Raw genomic sequence first — 22,186 nt, 5'->3', positions numbered from 1 at the left:
AAATGGTGCTACTGAGAGTAGACAGAAAGCATCACAAAACAATGGAAGCGGGCCAGTAGCTGCAAGTGGATGTGGGGTTGAGAAAAGTTCTATAAGTAACTTATTCACTCTGTCCACAGAATCTTTAGTCTTCATTTGTATTTACGTAATTAGCCAAGCGGCCTGGAAATGTGAGACTATCTTTGGGAATAAAATGATCACTCTCATTGAAGTCATGTGATTTTTCTTTTCTTTTTTATGGGTGCAATGTATGTGAACCAAATCAAAACTGAACCCAGGTCAAGCATGGCCTCCCCCACTTCATCTCAGTGTTTAATGCCTTTAGCAGCAGCTTGCAGGGAGTAGGAAAGATTTATAAATTGTACTCTGTGGTTACTGTCTCAACCTGGGGAACTTGCCATTGATGCTTGCTGATCTCTTAAACAGCACCTCCTTGGGGAGGCTTTCAGAGCCTGTTTTAGGGTAGGCCTCCCAACATGAGCATGAGACACTTCCTTCACTTCCCCAAACACATTATTTACCACATATATATTTTTTCCTTCTACGGGTTTTTTATTACAAGGGCTATTTTTGTCTATCATGGGATCCATCATGGGATCCATAGCTTCTGCTACAATGCGTGGCACACAGCAGATCTCAATATTTGGTGAATGAAATTAATTCCAAGTTCTTCTAATTTTGAGTGAGGATAAGTGGAAGAAAAGGTTCGGTGGGGCAACGAACGAATGAGTACTGCTGAGGAAAAATGGCCCAATCAATGGGGACCCAAAGTGCCGGCTGAAGTTCAGGGAGGACGGGAGTCACTTTGACCCTGAGTGCCAACTTGTCAATAATCAAATCAACTTTTATTTGAATTTAATGAAATTCTTTTTTTTATTCTACACAATTAGCATTTCATTATTTTCAATCTGTTGTAAAATTTGATTTTATTAACATATAATGCTGATATATGAAAATTATCTCTGATTGCTTTATGTGTGTCTTCTGTCCCTACTCAGAATGCAAAAGCCTTGTAGTCAGGGGGCTCATAACTTCTACAGAATTCTCATAGTACGAAGCCCAATACTAGACATAGTAGGTGTTTAGTAAAGTGGTGTTAATTCAATGATAAACGTCTGAATTTCAATGCTCTCTTCATTCCAAAAAGTAGGCTTATATCTCTTTGTCCTTCTACAGACTGCCAGAATTCTTCAGGAGTCATCTTCATTGATTCAAGGATGATTCTTTCAAGAATATACTAGGACTGGATAGTGACCTCTGGCTTAGCCTCCTTACATTGGCTTCCTTCCCAAGTGCTCAAGAGATGTTGAAAGAGTCAACAAGAATTCTAATAAGAATTCAGAGCTAAAATTGTTTTTTTAGTGATGTTTCTTAACAGATACTGAGTAAACAAATGGTTTTAGACATATATTAAAATAAATAAAAGCTATTTCTAAGTGTCTTTGTGTGCATAAATATTATTAAATCAAACCACAAGCACTTCCAAAGTCCAAAAGTTTATTGACAGAACAGCAAACTTCATAAAGACACCTTTTAAAAAGTACATTGAAAATGACAAGCAAAATAACAGAAAACTTTGACTTAAGCAAAGATTGCTGCCATCATGCACAGTCAAATTAATACCAAACCAAACAAGGACATTTAAGAGTATATGGTTATTCAATCCATATTCAAAAACTAAAAGATCCTCATTCCAAAATACTTGGGTTTTGGGTGGTTTTTTGGGGGAGTGGGGATTTCTCCTACTCCAGAAAAAGGTAACATTTAGATGAGAAACAGAATAATGACTAAAATATCAATTATCCATTTTTATCTCCAAGGAACAGAAATCTATATCATATGCCAAAGAGTTCAAGAAGAGTTAGTCAAAAATCTAAGCCCAGAAGAGAAAAACAAATTCTAAACTCAATTTGTGCTATCCTTACAATTGATTACCATTTCATATGTACTACATTCAAGGTGTATTACATTAGTTTAAGATAAGCTAACATGATCAAAAGCCAGAACAGCCTTCACTATTTGATTTCAAATGTGACTATATTTTCTTAAGTGAAGTTATATTATCCCTACTGCAAGTACTGAGTTTTCTTTTTTTATTACTTAAGTGAAAATTCATATAAAAGAAGCCAAGGTGTAGCAACCATTTCCAACTAACCACTAATGCCCAATAGAGCTACTGCTAAACGAGTAAGAGTAAGAGTAGGAAGAATTCCCTGTTGCATCAAAACTGCCCCGCCGGGACCCACTTCGGGAACCAGAACGAGAGCCGGAGCGAGAGCCGGAGCGAGAGCCGGAGCGAGAGCCTGGAGCAGAAGACACGTTATACGGGCTAGGCAAGCCCTTGGAGGAAACTGAGGCTGCTTCCAGAAGGCGTAACCCAGTGATATCTTCTACCATGGAACGACTGATGGCATCCTTATAGGATATTTTCAACTTGGTTTTGGGGCAGGTCAGGATTTTGGCATAGCTGCTGGTGTCTTGCAGCCTCTGAGCTGCTCGGCCATCAATGAAGCCTTTCCTGATGGCTTCCTCAGTGCTTATCCTCCCATGCACTTCTGGGTCAACGAGGCCTCCTGTGAGGTACTGGAACTCCAGGAATCGTTGCCCTGCCTCATAGGGGAGCCATTTTTCTTTCACAGCCTCTGCTGCCGACATCTTCTTCTTTCCTTTCACTCCTTCGAAGCCAATGTAGGCTTTCTGAGCAGGCTTCAGCCTGGTGGCCATATCCTGGTCAATCAGACCCTGGGAGACAGCATCCTGGAGTGACAACTTCTGACCAGTAGTAGGGTGAATGATGCCACCCGTGCAGGCCTGAGCTTCCAGAAGCCTCTGGCCCGTGATGCTATCCACAATGCCTCGCTCTATGCCTTCGGAAATAGAAATTTTCTCCAGGTTTTCTGTGTCAAAGATAGCAGCAATAGGGGTTGATTCTTCCAAGGGGTCAGACAGAGAGCTACTCCTGATGGTTAAATTCCTGATGCTGGATATGGTTGAAATTTTACTTACGGAATCATGCCGAGAGCTGCTAAAAACATCATCACTGATACTACCACCCAGGCCACTGCTATTGCCTACACCATTTTTCAAGGAGATCATATCAGCAAACTGAGTGAGGCTGAGGCTGCCAGACCGATACTGATCAAAGAACTTCCTGTCAACGAGGCCCTTTTCAATGGCTTCCTGAATATCGTACTGACTGCCTGTTTTCCTATCTACCAGGACCACCCTGGTAGAGCCGTCTGATCCAGTGATGGTTATTTCTTCCCACTCGCATTCCTGCTCACACAGTTCTTTGAAAGTTTCATAATCAATCAGGCCCTTCTTGTAGGCCTCCTGAACAGACATCTCCTTGTTGGTTTCTGGATCAACTATGACCACTCTACGCTTCCTGAGGGTATTCTTTTGGGACGTCTGCACCTGCTTCTTCTTTTCTTTCAGGGGCAGAAGACAGAGCCCTGTTGCTTCATCCTTAATGCATCTTTCCTTTAGCTGCAGATAGGTAAGGTTTTCTTCAGTGTTAGGGTCAAAAAATCCCTTTGTATCATCACTTGGATCCGAGAGAATCTCATTGAGCTCCTCGTTGAAATATCCCCTCTTGTAGGCCATGTCCACTGGTAAACGATGGCTCTCCTTTGGGTCAATGATGCCCCCAGTTGCAATCTGAGCTTCCAATAAGCGTATGCCATGGCCTTTTTCAATAAGTTCCTTGTTCATGGCTTGGAACAAGGAGATGATGTTTCCTGTCTCAGGATCATTGTATCCGGTGACAGCTCGTTCCGCGGACAGGAGCTTCTCTTTGAACTCAATGCCCACCAGGCCTCTTTTGTAGGCTTCTTCTACTGGTAACCTCAAGTTGCTAACAGGATCCACTATAAAGCCAGTAGCTGCTTGGGCTTCAAGTAACTCCAGAGCAGTACCTGGTCGGACCAAGCCAATTTTCATGGCCTCATAGATTCCGAGCTTCTGTTTTGTGGCCTCATTGTATATGCCCGCTATGCAGCTTGAGCCCTGGAGGAAGTCCTTGATTCTCTCACCAACCTCATCATAAGAAATCTGCCCTGATTCAAGTTCGTTTACAGTGGATGGTCTCAAGATGCCAGAATTGACTAGTTCGGTGATGGTCACAGGTTGTCTAATTCCTTGGAAGGACATGCTTCTCTTCTGAACTGTCAGCAAGAGCAGACCCGTGTGTGGTTCGATTCTGCACCGTTCCCTCAGGTACATGTAACTGACCTTCTTTTTGGTGACTGGATCCACAAAGTTTTTCTGACTGTCTCGGGGATCATTCAGTGACCGATACAAATCTTTGTCAATCAGCCCACGGGCCAAGGCAACATCTTTTGGCAAAAAGACACTGTTAACAGGATCTACGATACCCCCAGATGCAAGCTGGGCTTCCAACAGGCGTATTCCGGTTTCTCTATCAATCAGATTTTTCTTGATAGCTTCAGAAACAGATACTGTCTTGCCTGAAAATGGATCATCAAAGCCCGTGAGGGCCTTTTCTGCTGTGTATATCTGCTGGCGGTCATCAAAGTCGATGAGGTCCCGGGCAATGGCAATGTCGACAGTCAGCTTCTCGTTCCTGTGGGGGTCAATGATCCCACCAGTGGCTGCCTGGGCCTCCAGAAGCATGACCGTGGACTCTGGGGTGATTAATTTCTTTCTCTTGGCCTCTACCAGAGAATATTTATCCTTAGGAGAGGCAGAAGCTCCAGCAATTGCTCCCGCACCCCGAAGGAAAGGCTGGATTTCAGAAGCAACTTCTTCCACTGACTTCTTCCCCTTCAACAGCTTGTCCAAGGTTGTCTTGTCAATCAGTTGGCACTCATAGAGCTGCATTGCCGTCACCTTCTTCCTCAGTCCTTCAAACACCAGCTTCGAGGTGTCGACCGTCCACTCGTGCTCCGTCTGGGTCTCCCGATGGGACCCATAGGGGCGCTGTCTGAGCTTGTCAATTTCTCTCTGTAGCCGGGAGCGTTCTGTCTCCAGCTGGGACTGTGTCTCCCTGGAAGAGTCCTCCAGCTTACGCCTGCACCTCTCTTCAATCCTCTTGATCTCCGCCTGGAGTCTCTCAATCTCGCTTCTCAGGCTGTTCTTCTCTCGCTCGCTCTTTTCTCTTTCTGACTCGATCTTCCTAATGGTCTCCTCCTTGAGGGAATATTGAGTTTTCCACTGATTTAGGTCATTCTGGATCTGCTGCTTCTCACATTCAAGGCGTTGCTTCACCCTGCTTTCTGCCTCTAGTGTTGCTTTGGCGCGGTTCAGCTCATCCTCCAGCCTTTGCAGCCTTGCCTTGTCTTGTTCCAGGACCTTGATCTTCACCAGCAGGCTCTCTCTGTCCTGCACCACCTGAGTGCACTGATTTTTTGATTCCTGAATCCTGTTAGATGCCTGGAATTTAAAAAGAAGGAAATGGGAAAAAATAATGTTTTGATCACATCATATTACTATCATAATTTAACCTCTTTTCCTATATCTTAAAAAAAAAAAAGCTAGTTTACTTATTTTCCCTCTCTATGGTTTCCCTGCATATACTGTTAACTTGTTATCTTACAAATTCATAGAAAAAATTCTGTGTGTGCGTGTATATATATATCAAAGTGTTTATATATATATCATTTATCAAAGTGTTTATATATATACACACACACATATATATAAACACTTTCATAAATGGCTTAATATTTACTCCGCCCCTCCCCCCCTTAATTCTAAGTTATGACCCTGTCTTACTTGGTAATTGAGGTTTGAAAAAAAAATATGGGGCACTTTCTTCACACCTGCTATACCTTCATCTCACCTGTTATAGCTATACTAGCAGGTTTAATAAAGCAATACAAACATATGGATATATATACCACCCCATGCCCAGCCCCACACAAATATTGTCTATAGAAGTCAAATGTAGTAAAAGTTAAAGAAGTTATTTTTAAATAAAAGCCGAACAAAAAGAAATATATTAAGGTCATGATTAAAAGAAAAGAGAATAACGCATACAGAAAAATCATCTAAGCAAGCAAGAAAAAGTGATCTTAAAATTGCAGAGAAAACAGCTTTGTTAACTGTGTGGCTTTAATTTGGCAACTTTTTCATTACCAATGTATGTCGCAGCTCACTAAATAAGAGCTGTCTTCTAGAAAATAAAGCAGAACATTCAGCAGAAGCGATCTCAGATGTTATAAACATGCTAAGTTCTTAAAAACAGAGATTATCTTAAAGCACTTGTCTGGATTATGACATGTGCCAGTTCAGCAATTACAAAAAAGATGAGACTCTCTGTAAGCATGCCTCTAAGTAGCAAGAGCGTGATTCATATTAGATAACAGAGTGAATTATTTGAGAGACAGGGAAGCCATGATCAAATATTTGTGAATACCTCTAATGCCTGCTTTTGGAATTTCTCAATTTCCTGTCTCAAATTTTCCCTCTCTCTCTGTAAATCATTAATCAGCCCCTGCAGTTCCAGCGTTCGGTTGTTGCTGATTTGCAGTTGGCTCCTTAGTTCAGAAATGGTTGCATTTTTGTCAGAGTCGGCTTCGTTGCGGCTCCTCCTCAGGTCGTCATACTCCAGCCTCAGGTTCCGCAGCTCCTCCTCCAGCATCAGGTGCTCCTTAGTCAAGCTCTCCGTGAGAGACTGCAGCCGCTCAATTTCTATTTTGCTCTCATTTAAGCTCCTGCTTTTATCTTCTATTCCCTTCTGGAAGTGCTCATTCCTCAAGTGAGCCTGCTTGACATTCTCTTGCTCCTGGAACAGCTGCCGCCTCAGGGCTTCAAGCTCCAAGGACAGCCTCCTCAGTTCCTCCTGTGTCTTCTGCTTCTCTCTCACCTGGCTCTCTAGCAAGTCCCTCTGCTGGCGGAGGTCATCCTCACTCCTCTTCTTCACGATGGACACCTGCTCCAGCTGCTGGGTCAGGCTGGTGACTTTTATTGCTTGCTCTTTCAAGGACCGCCTCATGCCTTCCAGCTCATCCTCCAGCTTCTTCCTCTTGGCAGAGTCTTCTGAGGCCACCCTTTTCAGCCGATTCAGCTCATCTTCCACTTTCTGCTTCTGCAGCTGCAAGTCTTTCAGGGAGCTCTGGAATCTCGTGATATCCTGGTCCTTCACAGTCCTCTCCTGTGAAACCCTCTCATAGTCAATTCTCAGGCGTGTGAGCTCTTGCTCCTGGACCTTCAGCTTGCTGATGGTTTCTGCTGCAGTACTGTTGGCTTTCTGCAGATCATACTGGGCCCTTTGCAGTCTGGTGTTTTCGTCTTCCAGGGATTTCCGTTCATTTGTTTCTGTTTCTATCAGCTGCTTTAATCTCTCTATCTCCTTGTTTTTATCCTGAATGGTTTTGGCAGCATCATCCAGAGACTGCTTGTACCTCTGGCTCTCTTCACTTCGCATCTGTGTGACTTGTCGCAGCTCAATCTCTAGCTGCTGCTTTCTCTGCGACATCTCTGTGCCAGTGGCCTTCTGCTGTTGCATGTTTTCTTCGACCCTCCGAAGGTTCTCTGTGGTCTGGGCTAGCGTGTTCTTGAGCCTCTTTATCTCCTCAGATAAGTTCCTGTTTTCTCTGGTGAGGTTGTCGATTTGGGCTCGGTAGCCACTCGTGTCTTCTTCTTTCTGCATGGTGAGCTGGTGGATGGTGGTCTTGGTGATGTTGATCTCGGTCTCGAATTGGTTTTTTAAGCTAATGATCTCCTCGTCGTAACTGTTTCTTACCTTAGCCAGTTCATTTTCGTATTCACAGCGGCGCTTGGCCTCCTCCTTAAACTCAGCTTTGAGTCTCTCAATCTCTTTGTTTTTGTCCTGAATGGTCTTCGCAGCCTCCTCCAGGGACTGCTTATGCCTGGCATTGTCCTCGGAGCGCTGCTGGATGACCTGCTTGAGCTCTATCTCCAGCTGTTGCTTCTTCTGCAGCATCTCCGAGCCACTGGCCTTCTGCTGGAGGGCGTTCTCCTCTGCCCTCCGGCGCTGCTCTGTGGTCTGCAGGATACTGTCATTCAGCCTGACAATCTCGTCCTTCAGATCCCGATTTTCCCTTGAGAGTCTATCAAGCTGGTTTCTAAGGTTTTTGGAATCATCCTCCTTTTGCATGGATATCTCCTTGATGGTGGTCTTCGTAATGTTAATCTCTGTTTCATACTTGTTCCTTAAATTACTCATCTCCTCATTATAGTGGTTTCTTACCTTTGCCAGCTCATTCTCATATTCTCTCTTCCGGGCGCCCTCCTCCTGAAGAAGAACCCTCAACCTCTCTATCTCGTACTCCTTCTCCTTGATGGCTTTCTCAGATTCCAGTTTTTGCCAGCCAAGGTTCTCCTTTTCACACTGCCTTGCTTTCTGCAGCTGGTCATAGTCGTTCTTCTGTTGGTCAAATCTATCCTCCATGGTCTTTCTTCTCCTCTTTTCGTCTTCAATCTCGTAAGTGAGTCTGGTGATTTTCTCATTAAGTTCTTTGATTTGGCCATAGCACTTGTCGAGATTCTGCTTCGCCGTCTTTCCATCCAGTTCAGCTTGCCTCTTCAGCTCCTCCAGGCTCACAAGCTTGGCTTTGAACTGGGAACACTCTGCCTGGTATTTCTGCAGGTTCTGATCCAGGAATTTGTTCTTGTTGCAGTTTTCAGAGTTGGCATCTCGGGCCAGTCTGAGCTCCTCCTCCAAAACTTCAATCTTGGTATTTTTCAGCTGTCGAATTAAAATCAGAAATTATGGTGAGAGAAAAACACCTCACATCACAGGAAAGAAGCAGTACTTTCCCCCTCCCAGACCTATGTGCCTATCTATTTCCCCATTTCTCTTTACACATACACATAAACATACACATAAGACATGCATACACACAAATACCCCCAGCACACACACAGAAACCCCACCACCACCCACACACACAACACATATATACCCCATCTCACACGCACACACATAAAACCCATATACAAACACCCCCAGCACACACAGAAACCCCACCACCACACACACAAACACACAACCCACATATACCCCATCTCACACACACACACACACACACGTACACATAAAACACACATACAAACACCCCTGGCACACACACCACATACACACATACAAACACACATATACACACCTCCACACACAGAGACACACACACAAAGAAACACACAGCCATACACATACACTCTACCACACACACATACAAAGTGTGATATGAGGCAAAAACTATGTGAAAAAATTTAAGAAACCTGAGTTCTTGTCATAATTCTTCCATTAACTGCTTCTATTAACTATATAATCTTAGCAAATAATATTTCATCTTTGGGTCTCAGTTTGCTCATCTGCAAAATGAGGCGATTTTTCAAGATGAAAAGCATTTGATTTTATAAACTATGTTCCCTTTATTTCAAGGTATAAAGTGAGTTTCCATATAAACTCAAAAGTATTAGAAAAGAGGAGTAAATTAAATAACCACTCTATATTAAATAGCCAAATCCAACTATTCCGGGATGTTCTTATCCTTGTTTTAACACAAAGAATTAAAGCAAATTCCTTGATCAAATATTAAACAAAATTACTGTTTTGTGGCAAGAAAAAGTAGCTGCAATTTTGCAAGTATTGCAGAAGTCCATTTAGAACAGTGTACTAGAACATGGGACCAATCCCAGGCTTAACCCACGAACTGTATTATTATTAAATGTTTAGAGAAAATAGTTTTACCAGTGTATGTACAAATCCACGTTACAATAAGAGAGTGATAATAAACTTCTATTCTGTTTTCTGATGCTGCAAGGAAACAAAGTAATAATTTACCTTCAAATCTTCCAAGCTTTTCAGCATCTCACTTAAGAATCTGTAATAATCTCCAGACCTTGTAAGTAGTTCTATGTATCGAGCATGAATGTCTGCAGCCTTGGAGAAAAGAAGAAGGAAAAAAACATTAGATTAAAAAAAAATTCTATGCAAGTTGACTACCCTTATTTTCCAAAATAATAAAATACTGAAATTATAATTTAAAGAGTGAATTCCCTTCCTTTATGTGTGCTAGTTCCAAAAGGGAAAGGACAACTAAACGAAGGGCTAAAGGCATTGCATTCCACCCTCATGGCTCCGGACTGCTTCCCCTGCACCACCTGAGATGTAATGTTCTCTGACATCTTTGGGAAGAAGTTGTCTTTTAGAAACTTATTATACATTTTTCATTTTTTAGATGTCTCCCCCACTAACCCAGAAATTTAAGCCTGATTTCTGCAAACCCTCTAACATATCAATGACAGCTTCAGACTTCCACTGAAGAGCTCCTAAAATGTGCCGTGTATCAATGACTCATGCTGGGGGTGGGAGGGCATAACCTGCTATTAAACTTTTCTGAATGAGTCTCTGTGAGGTGCAGAAGGCAGTGTGGCCTTTTGTCCTGGGCTCCTGAAAGCCAGACTACCTGGGGGCCTGATGCCTAAGGAGTCATGATGTAATTGGTTATGGCCCTATGGTGAGGCCAATAAAGGCTCTGAAGATGGGGGCTCAGTGGATCTTCTGGGTTGGAATGGACCAGAGTGTATCACCTGCGGGCAAGGAAGCTCTATACTGGGGTCCTTCCCCAACCTCACTTTAGGTGTCTTACCCTATGTGTCTCGTCATTGGTATCATTTCTGGTTATAATAAATTGGTATGGTATACTTTCCATGAACTCTGTGAGCCATTCTGGGGAAACACTGAACCCACAGGGTGAGAGTGTGCAGGGGCTAGCATCATCTGCCTATTTGGCAGTCTGAAGGTCTGTGTCCTTTTAACTTGCATCCTCTGAACCAGCCCCCCATGCAGCTAGGAATGGGAGAGAGAAGGGGCTGGCTAGTCTGATGTGGAGGGAATCATGCTTGTAGCTGATATCCCCTGGCCCAGCCCCAAGTAGCTGGTGATGAGAGAAAGTACCACTTGGAGTGGCTGGAGACAAAGATGGAGAAGTGGGAAGGTGAGGACTGGATCCATTTCCAAGTGATCCTTATAACACAGTTAGCAATGAAGGTGGGATCTCCCCGCCATGCTCTTTGCTGTGCACAATTGGTACAGTTAGAGCAATATCCTACAACAAGGAATGAATTTCAGGGAAGACAGGGAAAAAGAAAAGGCAGAAGCAAAGGCAGATTTTAAAAGATATGTAAAGACATATATAAACACATATATACCTCTTGCAGAATCACCCCTGAAGGGGACTGTATCATAGTTCTCTTGATAGGTATGTTCAGTAGCGTTTCCAATCCTGAGGTGTACGATGCAAGCTGGAGCTCATAATCCTGGTAAGTAATAAAGTTTAAGAAAAACATTCTTAATGGACTTAAAAGGAGTCATTGACAGCTACAACTTCACACTTTTAAATCAGCAAGCTGTGTCTCTAATGACCAAGACCAAGGCTATCGTGTACTGGGAGGGTCCAAGCAGCCAATACTACATTCTCAACACCAAGCAGTACACCTTTATATGCTAATTGAGTATTTTTGCATATACAACCAGTTGAAAGAATAAAGACCATCCATTCCCTCGGATACTGCCAATTTGTAACGAATGCAAGTTAATGGAGAAGCTTTTTATGGCTTGTTCAGGAAAAAATAAGTAAAAGCCATAATCAACATCCTCAAGAAGTTCATAACCTTTAATCAGTAAGTAACACAACTAATAATATTCTTGCTGAACGAGAATTCTTTGCGTAACCAGCATACCTTAATTGAATTTGCACAAAGTTCAGCAATTTTCTGTACTTCTTCTGATTTGTCTCGTTTGCCACATATTTCGTTGTGCAAGTTCTGTGCAGAAATGAAATATTAACAAATGTTAAAGTATGTGAATATCTTCAGTGTTATTTCACTCTTCAACCACTGTCATTTGTTCTGTTCTAAGGTTTGTTAATCCATGCACTGACCTCATATTTTTACAGTTACATCTTTGAAGATAAGCATTTTTTTCATTCAGAAAAGATAAAGAAGACCTTCAACTTCTTGTTCTCCATCTAAGAGTTTACCTTCTAGTCAGCACTGTGTTCCGGTCCTACCATCTCAATTTATAAAGACGCTTACAATAGCATGAGAGGAATAACACTGCATTATTCTACAGTCATAAATGCGCTTCCTTGTAAATATCTCAATTGTTTTTCCTCTCAGCATTCTTTAAGCATTCACAAAATAGGCTAATAGCATTAAATAATTATTATTTCCAACCTAGGCTGTGAAAACCAGAGGAAAACACAGTTTACACCCAATTATTCCCAAAACTGCTATAGAATGACAAGGTAGCTTGTACCTTCTGCTCATTCAAAAATCTCATGACCGTGTTGGAATCACCAAATTTCATGGATTCTAAGGAATCCTGGCGACGTTTGGCATCATAGAGCCACTTGCAGAAAGCCTGATAATTATCACGATAATTCCTCAGTTGCTTGATTTGTTTCTCCAGGTCCCATAATCTGGGGAAAACCGACATAATAAAATTATAAACGCACTGCTATTGTTCCTCAAAACATACTAGCACGGAGTTCACATAGGACCCAGCAATTCCATCCCCAGGTAGAACTGAAAACATGTGTCCACACGAGATCTTGTCCACAAATGTTCATAGCAGCATTTCTCATGATAGACAAACAATGGAAGCAACCCAAGGGTCCATCAGCTGACGAAAGGACAATACAAAATGTGATATTTCTGTATAATGGAATATTATTCAGCAATAAAAAAGGAAAAAAAAGAACAGATACATGCTACAACATGGTAAACATTATTCTAAGTGAAAGAAGGCAGACGCAAAAGACCATATAGTATGATTCCGTTTACGTGGAATGTCCCAAACAGGCAAATCTACAGACAGAAAGTAGATTAGTGGGTTGCCCAAAACTGGGGGGCGAGGAGTAACAGGGAGTCACTGTTAACGGGTACAGAGTTTCTTTTCGGGTGATGAAAATGTTGTAAGATACGTCGTGGTGATGGGTTCACAACTCTGTAGATACAGTAAAAACTACTGAATTGTACACTTTAAATGGGTAAATTTTATGGCATGAGAATTGTATTTCAATACAGTTTTTTTTTTTTTTTTTAAAGCACTGTTAGTAAAGTGCACTACAGGCAAGGCAATTCAGAAGATGTTTTAAAATCCTTATTTGCTGTGAGGCCATTTCTTTGTTATAGGATTTAATTTTCCTAAGCTTTTGACAACACTCACTCAAAGCATCTCCTCCTTCAGGCAGTCACAACAAGAGTTAACAGGGCACAAAATGCATGCTAAATGGCTTCCACTATTTCTCTAAGAACCTGGATGGCCCCTGGCACGTGCTGGTTCAGACATGGGTAGTATGAGGTACTCTCTCTCCACATCAAACAAAGCTGGTTACATGCAGTCCCTGAAAGGAGCATCTATTATGCCTACCAGTACTGAGTTGCCTCCAACTCATGGCAGCCCCACAAGTGTCAGGGTAGAACTGAGCTCCATTGGGTTTTCAAAGGCTGATTTTTCAGAAGCAGACTGCCAGGCCCTTCTTCTTAGGCGCCTCCGGGTGGCCTCAAACTGCCAACCTTCAGGTTACCAGGTGAGCACATTAACCTATTATGACTTACTTATACACACAATATAAAACCACTACTTTTTACAGTCACCACTTCAAGTACCAATAGCTTGGGAACAACCAAATGAGAAGAAAATATGGGAGGAGACTGACTCACCTGTAGTCTATCTGTTTATCTATTCTCTGCCAGCGATCGGTCAGCTGTGTGACTTTATCGCTAAACTTCCCAAGATCCAAGTCATACAGTGGGTACTGCTGGGAAGTCTGGGAGTGGATCTGCTGGGCCTTCTGCAGCTCTGTCTTCATGGTGGCCAGCAGGGACTTCTTCAAGTTCAGGTCATTTTTTATTTTCTGCAAGAGAAACTGAATGAGTACAAAGTAATCTCTTCTCTCACCTTATGCTACGCTGTAAGACACCAAGAGAAAAAAAAAGTTTGTAAAACTCTTGGAATATTTGTATTTTTAGGTGATAACAATCAATCCAGGAAAATATGTTTACTGATTGCATTTCTCAATATTTGTTCCACTAATATAGTTCCCCATGCTACCCTGTTTCAAAGGGACTCCGCATGTAAATTTCAGAAGTGCTATATATCATACTGCATTCTTGAATAAGTACAATGTATATTAACATATTAAAGGTTCTGTGAAGTGCCATAGTATGAAAACTGATTTAACTGTGTATAACTCAGCCTTCTCCACATGAATCTCACCACAAACGACTTTCTCACATAGTTCCTGCTCTGGAAAACAGCATCCTAGAAAGAACTACTGATATCGACCGTGTGTGGTCACTAAAATCCAGTAATCCTCTGGACTCATGAAGTCCCAGCAGGCTTTATAGCTGGGAATTGAGTCCTACATTATTTCCTGTAAACTGGGACACTGGTAGTAACCTTTCCAGTTACCTTGAGTCCACAGCGGTAGGCTTCCACTTTATCCAGATCCAGGCTGACTGTTTCTTCTTCCGTGAGCCTGGCTTCGTAGACCTTCAGCATGTCTTCTGTCTGGAGGAGAGCCTGGAGGAGCGCTCTCACAGCGCATAAGCTGGAGGAGGAGAAAAAGGAGGCAAATGAAATTGCTGGTAACAGATGCAAACAGCAGCTCTTGGCACAATTTACGAAGAGAACAGTATCAAAGCACATAAAAAATTATTTTGTCTATTTTATAAGCTAAAGGAGTGGTAATTTTATTTTTTTTCTTCTCCATCATGATTCAAACCATCATTTCACATTCACTTAAGAATTCAAAGTTTGGGCCCTGAGAGTTTAACTTACTTCTAAGACACATTAGATTTCGGACAGTGGGATTAATACCCTAGGCTAGAGGGCACCCTCTCAAAACTACAGAATCATGTAAGTAAGCATCTAGTAAGAACAGAAACTAAGCCGAGGGCTCCAGCCAGCCAAGTATATAAATCCAATTAAATCTGAGAAAAGGTAGTTTAAGAAAAGCAGAGTATCTGAGATTAGCATTAGTTGTGTTTACCTATTTAAGTAGCCATCAGTAACACCGTTGATATTTTCCAGTTTCTGAAACAGTCCAAATACCTCATTCTGTAAATAGCAATATTTTTCAGAACCTCTGAAGTTAGCGAGCATATCTTTAAGCTGGTTGAGAACTTCGGCAATTGCTTGTGAATCGTTCTGCACACTCTGCCAGAAAAGAAGGAAAGCGCCTCTGATTTATTCTGTGTGATTCTTTATAGCCACTTTGCCCTTAAAAAGCCCAGTATTGAAATCAGGGACTCAGATGATTGTACTCTAATTTCACTGCAGCACAATTCACGATAGCCAAAAGGCGGAAACAACCCAAGTGTCCATCAACAGATGAGTGGATAAACACAGTGTTGTATATCCATACAATGGAATAGTATTTAGCCATCAAGAAAAATCAAGTGCTGACATGGATGAACCTTGAAAACATGCTCAGTAAAATAAGCCAAACACGAAAGAACAAATCTTAAATGACCCTACTTACAGGAACTTTCTAGATTGCAAGGACAAATGCATAGAAAAGGAGGTGAGTAGTTACCTGGGGCTGGGGAAGGAGAGGATGGGGAGTTATTGCTTAAGGGGTACAAATTTCTGTTTGGGGTAATGAAAAAATGTTGGAAACAGGCAGTGGTGATAGTCGTGAATGTAACTAATGCCACTGAAATGCACACTTAAAAGTGGTTAAAATGGCAAATGTTATGTGTATGCTTTACCACAATTAACAAAAAAAAGTCCAGTTAATGTAAAGAATTCAAGAGAGAGACAGAGTTGCCCTTTCATTTCCTTCTTCAGGGAGGCCTTCTCAGCCACAGTCTAAGTGTGGCCTTTCCTATAGCACGTACACCTTGGGCATTCCAAGGCCATGCCCAGGTTCGGTGGAGCAGAAAAGACCCCTGAGTTAGGAGGTGAAACGCTTGGCCTGTAGTCACAGCTCTTCGAAGGCTTTGGGATCTTACCCCATCAAATCTTGCTATGTCAGTTTCCTGTCTATTCATTTCATAGACTGTTTCAGGCAGAAGACAAATTAATGTTTGTGGGAACTCTTTGAAATCAACACAGTACTGTCTCATACGAAGGAAAAACACTATAGCTTGATTCACCGACCCACAAACCAACAGCAAAGGTGGTTTAATCCAGTATGGTAAGCTTCCACAAATTTAGAAGTACATGAAAGAAAAAAGGAAATCCTGCCAGACACCTGTGTCCTTAAAAATTAATTTCTTGCCTATAAGTATTTATACCAGGGAGTTTTGAATTAGTTCACAAATAAATACACATATACCTGGAATCTGGCAAAACATCCATCGTTACCTACCTTCAGCTCGTTTATTTTCACTGTGATGTGGTGTGCAGAGCCTTGGTCAGCCAAAAGGATGTTTTTCAGGGTCATTCGGCCCTCACAGAGTTCTATCTGCCTGCGGACCTTCTGAAGCTCGATCAGTAACCACGCCTCCTGCTTGTCATTCTCTCTGTTGGTTTCAATCACTTTATTATGATTGACATCTTGGCAGGTACCAACATGAGTGATTTCAGTTGTTGTGACTGTAAAAACATGTCAGGACCACAAAAGTCAGAGAATTCATGGCCAGAAGGCCTCAAAAAACATTCACACTGCATACAAAATATGCCCACTTCAAGTAAGTCAATCACCAAAGGACCAATATTGTATGATCTCATGCATATGAAACACCTGGAAGAGGCAAATGGATAGAGACCAAAGGGAGGGGAAAGGGGGAGTCATGGAGTTTCTGTTTATGGTGATGGAAAGTTTGGCAACAGATATTGGCAATGGTTGCACAACATGGTTGAGGTAATTGATGCCATTAAATTGTACCCATGAAAATGTTACACTGGCAAGCGTGTTATACAGGTATTTACAACGATACAGGAATATGCCCACTTCATTTGATTTCACTCTGAAAATTCAGTACATAAATTACTTTCAATGTATTTCTTTCAAAGAAATAGTTCTAAAAATACTTTACAGGAAAAAAAAAAAACTGCAAATATGGTTGGTACAAAGAGAAAGTTGCCACAAGCCCACCTGTTTGGTGCTGGGGATGGCCAGGCAGCTGTATGACCAGGGTCTGGTAATGCTTCTGAGCATCAGTGAACTGAGATTGGATTTTCCGCTTGTCATCATCCCCAAACATCTCCGAGCCTTGGCTATTTTTGATGAACTCTTGATAATGGAACTCAAGATCAGAGATTGTCTTTGTATAATCTTCCTGGCGCATCGTTTTCAGCTGAAAATAAACCAGCAAATGGTATTTGTGATTGACTGCCCCACAGTGGGAAACCCTGGTAGCGTAGTGGTTAAAAGCTATGGCTGCTAACCAAAAGGTTGGCAGTTCGAATCCACCAACCGCTCTTTGGAAACCCTATGGGGCAGTTCTACTCTGTCCGTTAGGGTCACTATGAGTCGGAATTGACTCCACGGCAATGGGCCCCACAATGATGCCAAGAGGAGTCCGTTGAAGAATGCCCCAAACTTCTAGAATGGGGCTTGAGGCAGTATTTGGGATGTGTCCAATAAGATATAAAAGTCTTTGAGGTAGGGGACACTGAACTTCTGTTAAGGGTGGTGGAAAAATTCAGGAATGGTTAAGTGTGATGGTTGAAAACATGATGAACATAATGTCACTGAATTGTACATGTGAAGATCATTGAAATGACAAACGTTTTGTTACCTATATATTTACCACAATTAAAAAAGTCTTTGAGGGTTTAGAAATTTTTTTCTTTTTATAGTAGGTGCTAAGAACCACAGCAGTAGGTTGTCAATTTTATTTTCCTACAGAACTCTTCAAATAAAATATTACTCAGAAGCCCCAAATGTAAAGCAGATCACAGCAAAGCTGCTCTGACTGAAGAAGAGAAAAAGGGGGTGGGGGAACCCTAAAATCTTCTCATTCTGTGCCTCTCCTTCACTTCCATCCTTGTCACCCTGAAGCACCCCCACATCTAAGATTCTTCAGATGACAATTTCAAAACCGCTGATTTCAAGAATTCCATCTCATCATTTACTTTTGCGCTACCCAATTAATACTTTACATCCTAACTTTCCATTACATCCAGAATACTGCAGGGCCACGTTCCTTTTCCACGGATACTTTCAACTTGTCAGGTCACTTTAATTAATACTTCTACTTGTCTCGTCACCGACCATGTGTTAATTCCTCCATTCTACACTGGATGGAGCAGAACCTCTAAGGAAGGCCATGATGACTTACTGATGAAAGGGACTGCCTGGTAGAAACGGGCACTGCAGGGAGAAGCTAGCACCTCCCTCCCAGCAGCCTGGCCGTCAGAAGGACATACCTTGGCGATGGTCATGGCCCTGATTTTCTCGATGTCAATCATGCAGTAGTGCCAGGACACCAGGCTCTTCATGTTGATGTAGAGCTGGTTCCACAGAGCCAAGATGGCTTCGTAGTACTGCTCAATCCTAGAGGCACAAAAGGAAAGGTTACTAGAGCCAGGCTTTCACACTTTATCCCAAACAGGGAACCTGGACACGCTTACACAACCACACAAAAACCTAAAGCAATAACTAACAGTCACAGGTACAACTTCTGAAACATTCAACTTTCCAATGGATTTGCTGACTCTGCCAAAGCACATTCTCCATTAACTACGTTAGCGCAGACAATTCAAATCGTTTCAGTTAAGCTGTTCAGTACGCTTTTTCATGGTGGCGGTTTTGTTTGCCAGCAGCTTTTTAACTGGCAGTGGTCTAACACTGTGTAGGAGGTGGGGAGAAACCTGTCATGGGGACTCTGATGATGGCTGGAGCTTGATAATGAGGTTCATTATGCTATTCTCTCTACACCTGCATATGGTTGAACGGTTCATTCATGTCATTGCTAAGAATGTCAAAACAATACTTTGGAAGTGACAAAATATTATTCATTCCTGCCCTTTGATATAGTCAAACATTTTTTTATCCTCCAGTAATAATTATAATATCTTTAACACAAAATTGCAAGACAAAGTAAGGTGACTGTTCTAAGGTTCGTTTTTAGGGAGGTGAATATTGGGAGGGCAGTCTGTCACATAGCCTTGTGACCCACACCTGGACCACTTAATCAGAGCCTTGGGCCTGGAACATCCCCTGTTGCTGGAGGCTGGGAACTGAGCCTCTCCCTCCATCCTAGTTTCTGCTTTTTCCTTAACAGGAAGGGTCTGCTTAGTACTTCTTTTCTGTTTATCTTTGTGTATCACATGTTACCTGGCCAGCGCCACTGCTCTATCTGTGGGGAGGGTACGGGGTCATTCATCTGAGGCACAAAAGGAAGTGTGCAGACCACAAGCCCAGCACATGAGACCCAGTGGCCATGGGGCACTGAGGCCCACTATGGAAGCTGACCTTGCTCTGTCTCTTCTCTATGTAAGTAAAGCATTATTCCAATCTGTGTTTGAGTAGGAGTCATGTCTTCCTTGGTGACCTCTGACCTTGGTTTGACAGTGAATATAATAAGGAAGAGTTTGTCTAAGTTTCTTACATAAGCATTGGCCCTTTTTCTCTTCACTCGTGTTCATGTCATAGCTATTAGCAACTTTAACCACTTACTTGCCAGAAAGGCCAACAGCCAATGGGTTTGGAGGTGGAATAATCAGACTGACAGAAGGAACCAGCATGTCGACGCCGCCTGGGCCTGTCACGTACCACTTGCTGCGCTCATTGTTGTCCTTCAGGATGCACTCATCCCCTTTGCGCACAATTTTCTGCAAGGCAAGCAGCACACGGGTTGGCTTTACTCATAAGTACACATTTTTACCTTTTTTCTCAAAGACAGAAGCAGAGATCCAAATGTGCAAACTGTTTGAGTTTTTATCTTTTAATTATATTTTTTCTCAAATGACGCTGATCTTTACACAACCCAACAATGCTCGTCTACCTTTCTTTAATTCATGGAAGTCTAAAAGATGTGCATCAAGTGAGCTATGTTTAAAGTGAATTAGATGATGTAACTTTTCAAAGGTAGCTTGAGGAATCCATTAGGAAGGTCAGAAATCCTCTGGTAAAGCAAAAACTCACCCCATAGTTTTTCTATTTCATGAGTTCATGTTTTACACATTAGATTTTATTATCTGGGCTCACTTGTCTGATTGCTTTGCTCTTAAAAAAAAAAAAAAAAAAACTTGAAAAGATATGCTCAAATTACCACACAAACTTTGCAACATTCACTTTAAATACAGCATAATGGCTCCACTTTCCTTTTATGGCAGAAATTTAAAGATAAGAGGGATCACAGATAAGTCAGTCTTATATGTTAAAAGAAAAAAGTACTAAGCTCTATAAAAAGAATAAAAACACAAATATCACGTATAAGAGAAAGGAAGTATTAAGCCTTAAAAAATAATTAAAACATTTTTAAAGAAATGCTATTGTCTTAACTACTGACAACTACCGTATGATAATGAAGCCGTAGCATTTGTTCATTACATTAAAGAAAAAAATGTTTACTGTGGTGCTCATTGACACTTAGACTAATTTGGCTCTTTGATTGCCAATAATCTATATGCTAAGAAAGGGAACACTTTTGTATCATTCTGAGTAACCGAGTGCACACCTGGTCTTGTTTGTAGTCACAAAGAGCCCTGAGAATAATGGGCTTATTGCTTCTATAGTCTGGGTTACGCGGTTTCAGCTGGACAATCTTCTTGGATTTGTTTACCAAATTCTGCACCTGACGCTTGTATTCGAGGATTTTCTCTCGTTCTTTCTGCAATTACAAATTAAAATTGTAGTTTAAAATAGATTCCCTGTGGATTTTAGGTAAGCTCTTCAAATCGCATTAATAGAATTCCTATGATACCACCAAAAAACCCACTGTCGTCAAGTCGATTCTGACTCATAGAGACCCTACAGGACCTAGTAGATCTGCCCCATAGAGTTTCCAAGGAGCGCCTGGTGGATTCATCACTATAGTTACATTAGCTACAAAGAGCCACAAATTCATCGTCGGGGAACACAGGAACCTTTCAAAACACACCTACCTCTCAAGAAGCTATCTGGCCATGAATTAAATAGGCTGGAAAGAGTACCCCTGTGTGAAAGAACTCCCTTGATAAAACTTGAAGTATGCTTTTCTGAAGAAATTTTTACGTTAAGCCATCAGGGTCCTTTCTATTTTTGTTTTGATAAAAACTCTAAGCAATTCACCCAGACACTATGAAGCAAAAGTAATTTTCAGCAGTAGTTGAGCATGTAAAGAAATTCACGCCAAGAAAAACCACCAGGAGACAAAGTGCACGCTTAAGCTGTGTTCCGTAGTAGAAAACAGCAGTGAACCGCGTTGAGCGTGGGCATGCCATTTCCCCAGCAGTGGGCTCGGGGTCCCAGTTACCTCCAACTCCTTGATCTGGTCCAGCAGGCGCTGCAGAGGCATGTTCTTGTCACAGGGGTACTTCTTCCTGATGGAGTCCTGCAGGCCCTTCAGATAGGCCTCGGTCGACTGGGCCTCTTCAAAAAACTAGCGAGGATGAGAGTGATTCCATGTAAGTAAAAAGCAACTCAGTAAACAATAAAACCAAAAAAACCAAACCCATTGCCATCGAGTTGATTCCGTCTCAGAGCAATCCCATGTGTCACAGAGTAGAGCTGCTCTGTAAGGTTTTCTTGGCTGTCACCTTTATAGAAGCACATCACCAGGCCTTTCTTCCAAGGCTGCTAGGTGGGTTCAAACTGCCAAACTTTAGGTTCATAGTTCAGTACAAACCATTTGTGCCATTCAGGGACCTCAATAAACAATATCTTCTAGTATTTCTATTTGAAAGAAAATAATCCTCTAAAGGTCTATCTGATAGGTGGCTAAAAGAAAATCTTACAGAAGAAAATGTATTAACTTATCCTGGTGACTGGTGACCAGGTTACAAATCTATACTCCTCTGAACTGAAAACCAATAACCATTGCTTATGTGATATTTTGAAGATTGTGTTTTTTAAAACACACACAAAATCTAAGGTATTAAGTCCTAAAAGACAATGAAAATTACTTCTAAGTGTAAATACCTGAAAGTAGGCAGCATTTTCTTTGAGATGAACATCAATACATTTGGTGATCTGAAGAATCCAGCTCCACTGGGTCTGAAGAGTATCCATATATGCCTGAAATAAGACACTGTGGTCAGTTGTCACCACCACTCAGCAGTATAAAGCCCACTGCCAACTGGAAAATCTTG

General features: G+C 41.8%; 1 protein-coding gene across 1 annotated transcript in view; it reads right to left on the bottom strand.

Moving 5' to 3' along the window:
- Positions 1-1,480: 1,480 nt before the first annotated feature.
- DSP (desmoplakin) overlaps positions 1,481-22,186 on the bottom strand; it is a 43,460-nt gene continuing 22,754 nt past the window's right edge. Inside the window, exons 9-24 of the mRNA XM_003417867.3 lie at positions 22,017-22,112; positions 21,352-21,477; positions 20,575-20,727; positions 19,572-19,726; positions 18,320-18,446; positions 17,043-17,244; positions 16,314-16,540; positions 14,991-15,157; positions 14,411-14,549; positions 13,660-13,853; positions 12,251-12,413; positions 11,674-11,757; positions 11,143-11,250; positions 9,773-9,871; positions 6,380-8,674; positions 1,481-5,394 (exon numbers count right to left, since the gene is read on the bottom strand). Coding sequence (XP_003417915.2) covers positions 2,158-5,394; positions 6,380-8,674; positions 9,773-9,871; positions 11,143-11,250; positions 11,674-11,757; positions 12,251-12,413; positions 13,660-13,853; positions 14,411-14,549; positions 14,991-15,157; positions 16,314-16,540; positions 17,043-17,244; positions 18,320-18,446; positions 19,572-19,726; positions 20,575-20,727; positions 21,352-21,477; positions 22,017-22,112 — 7,572 coding nt within the window. The 3' untranslated portion in view covers positions 1,481-2,157. The remainder of the gene's footprint in view (positions 5,395-6,379; positions 8,675-9,772; positions 9,872-11,142; positions 11,251-11,673; positions 11,758-12,250; positions 12,414-13,659; positions 13,854-14,410; positions 14,550-14,990; positions 15,158-16,313; positions 16,541-17,042; positions 17,245-18,319; positions 18,447-19,571; positions 19,727-20,574; positions 20,728-21,351; positions 21,478-22,016; positions 22,113-22,186) is intronic.

The sequence above is a fragment of the Loxodonta africana genome, chromosome 1 (assembly GCF_030014295.1).
Source record: "Loxodonta africana isolate mLoxAfr1 chromosome 1, mLoxAfr1.hap2, whole genome shotgun sequence".
Classification (NCBI taxonomy): Eukaryota; Metazoa; Chordata; class Mammalia; order Proboscidea; family Elephantidae; genus Loxodonta; species Loxodonta africana.
This window is presented reverse-complemented; position numbering and strand designations above follow the sequence as displayed.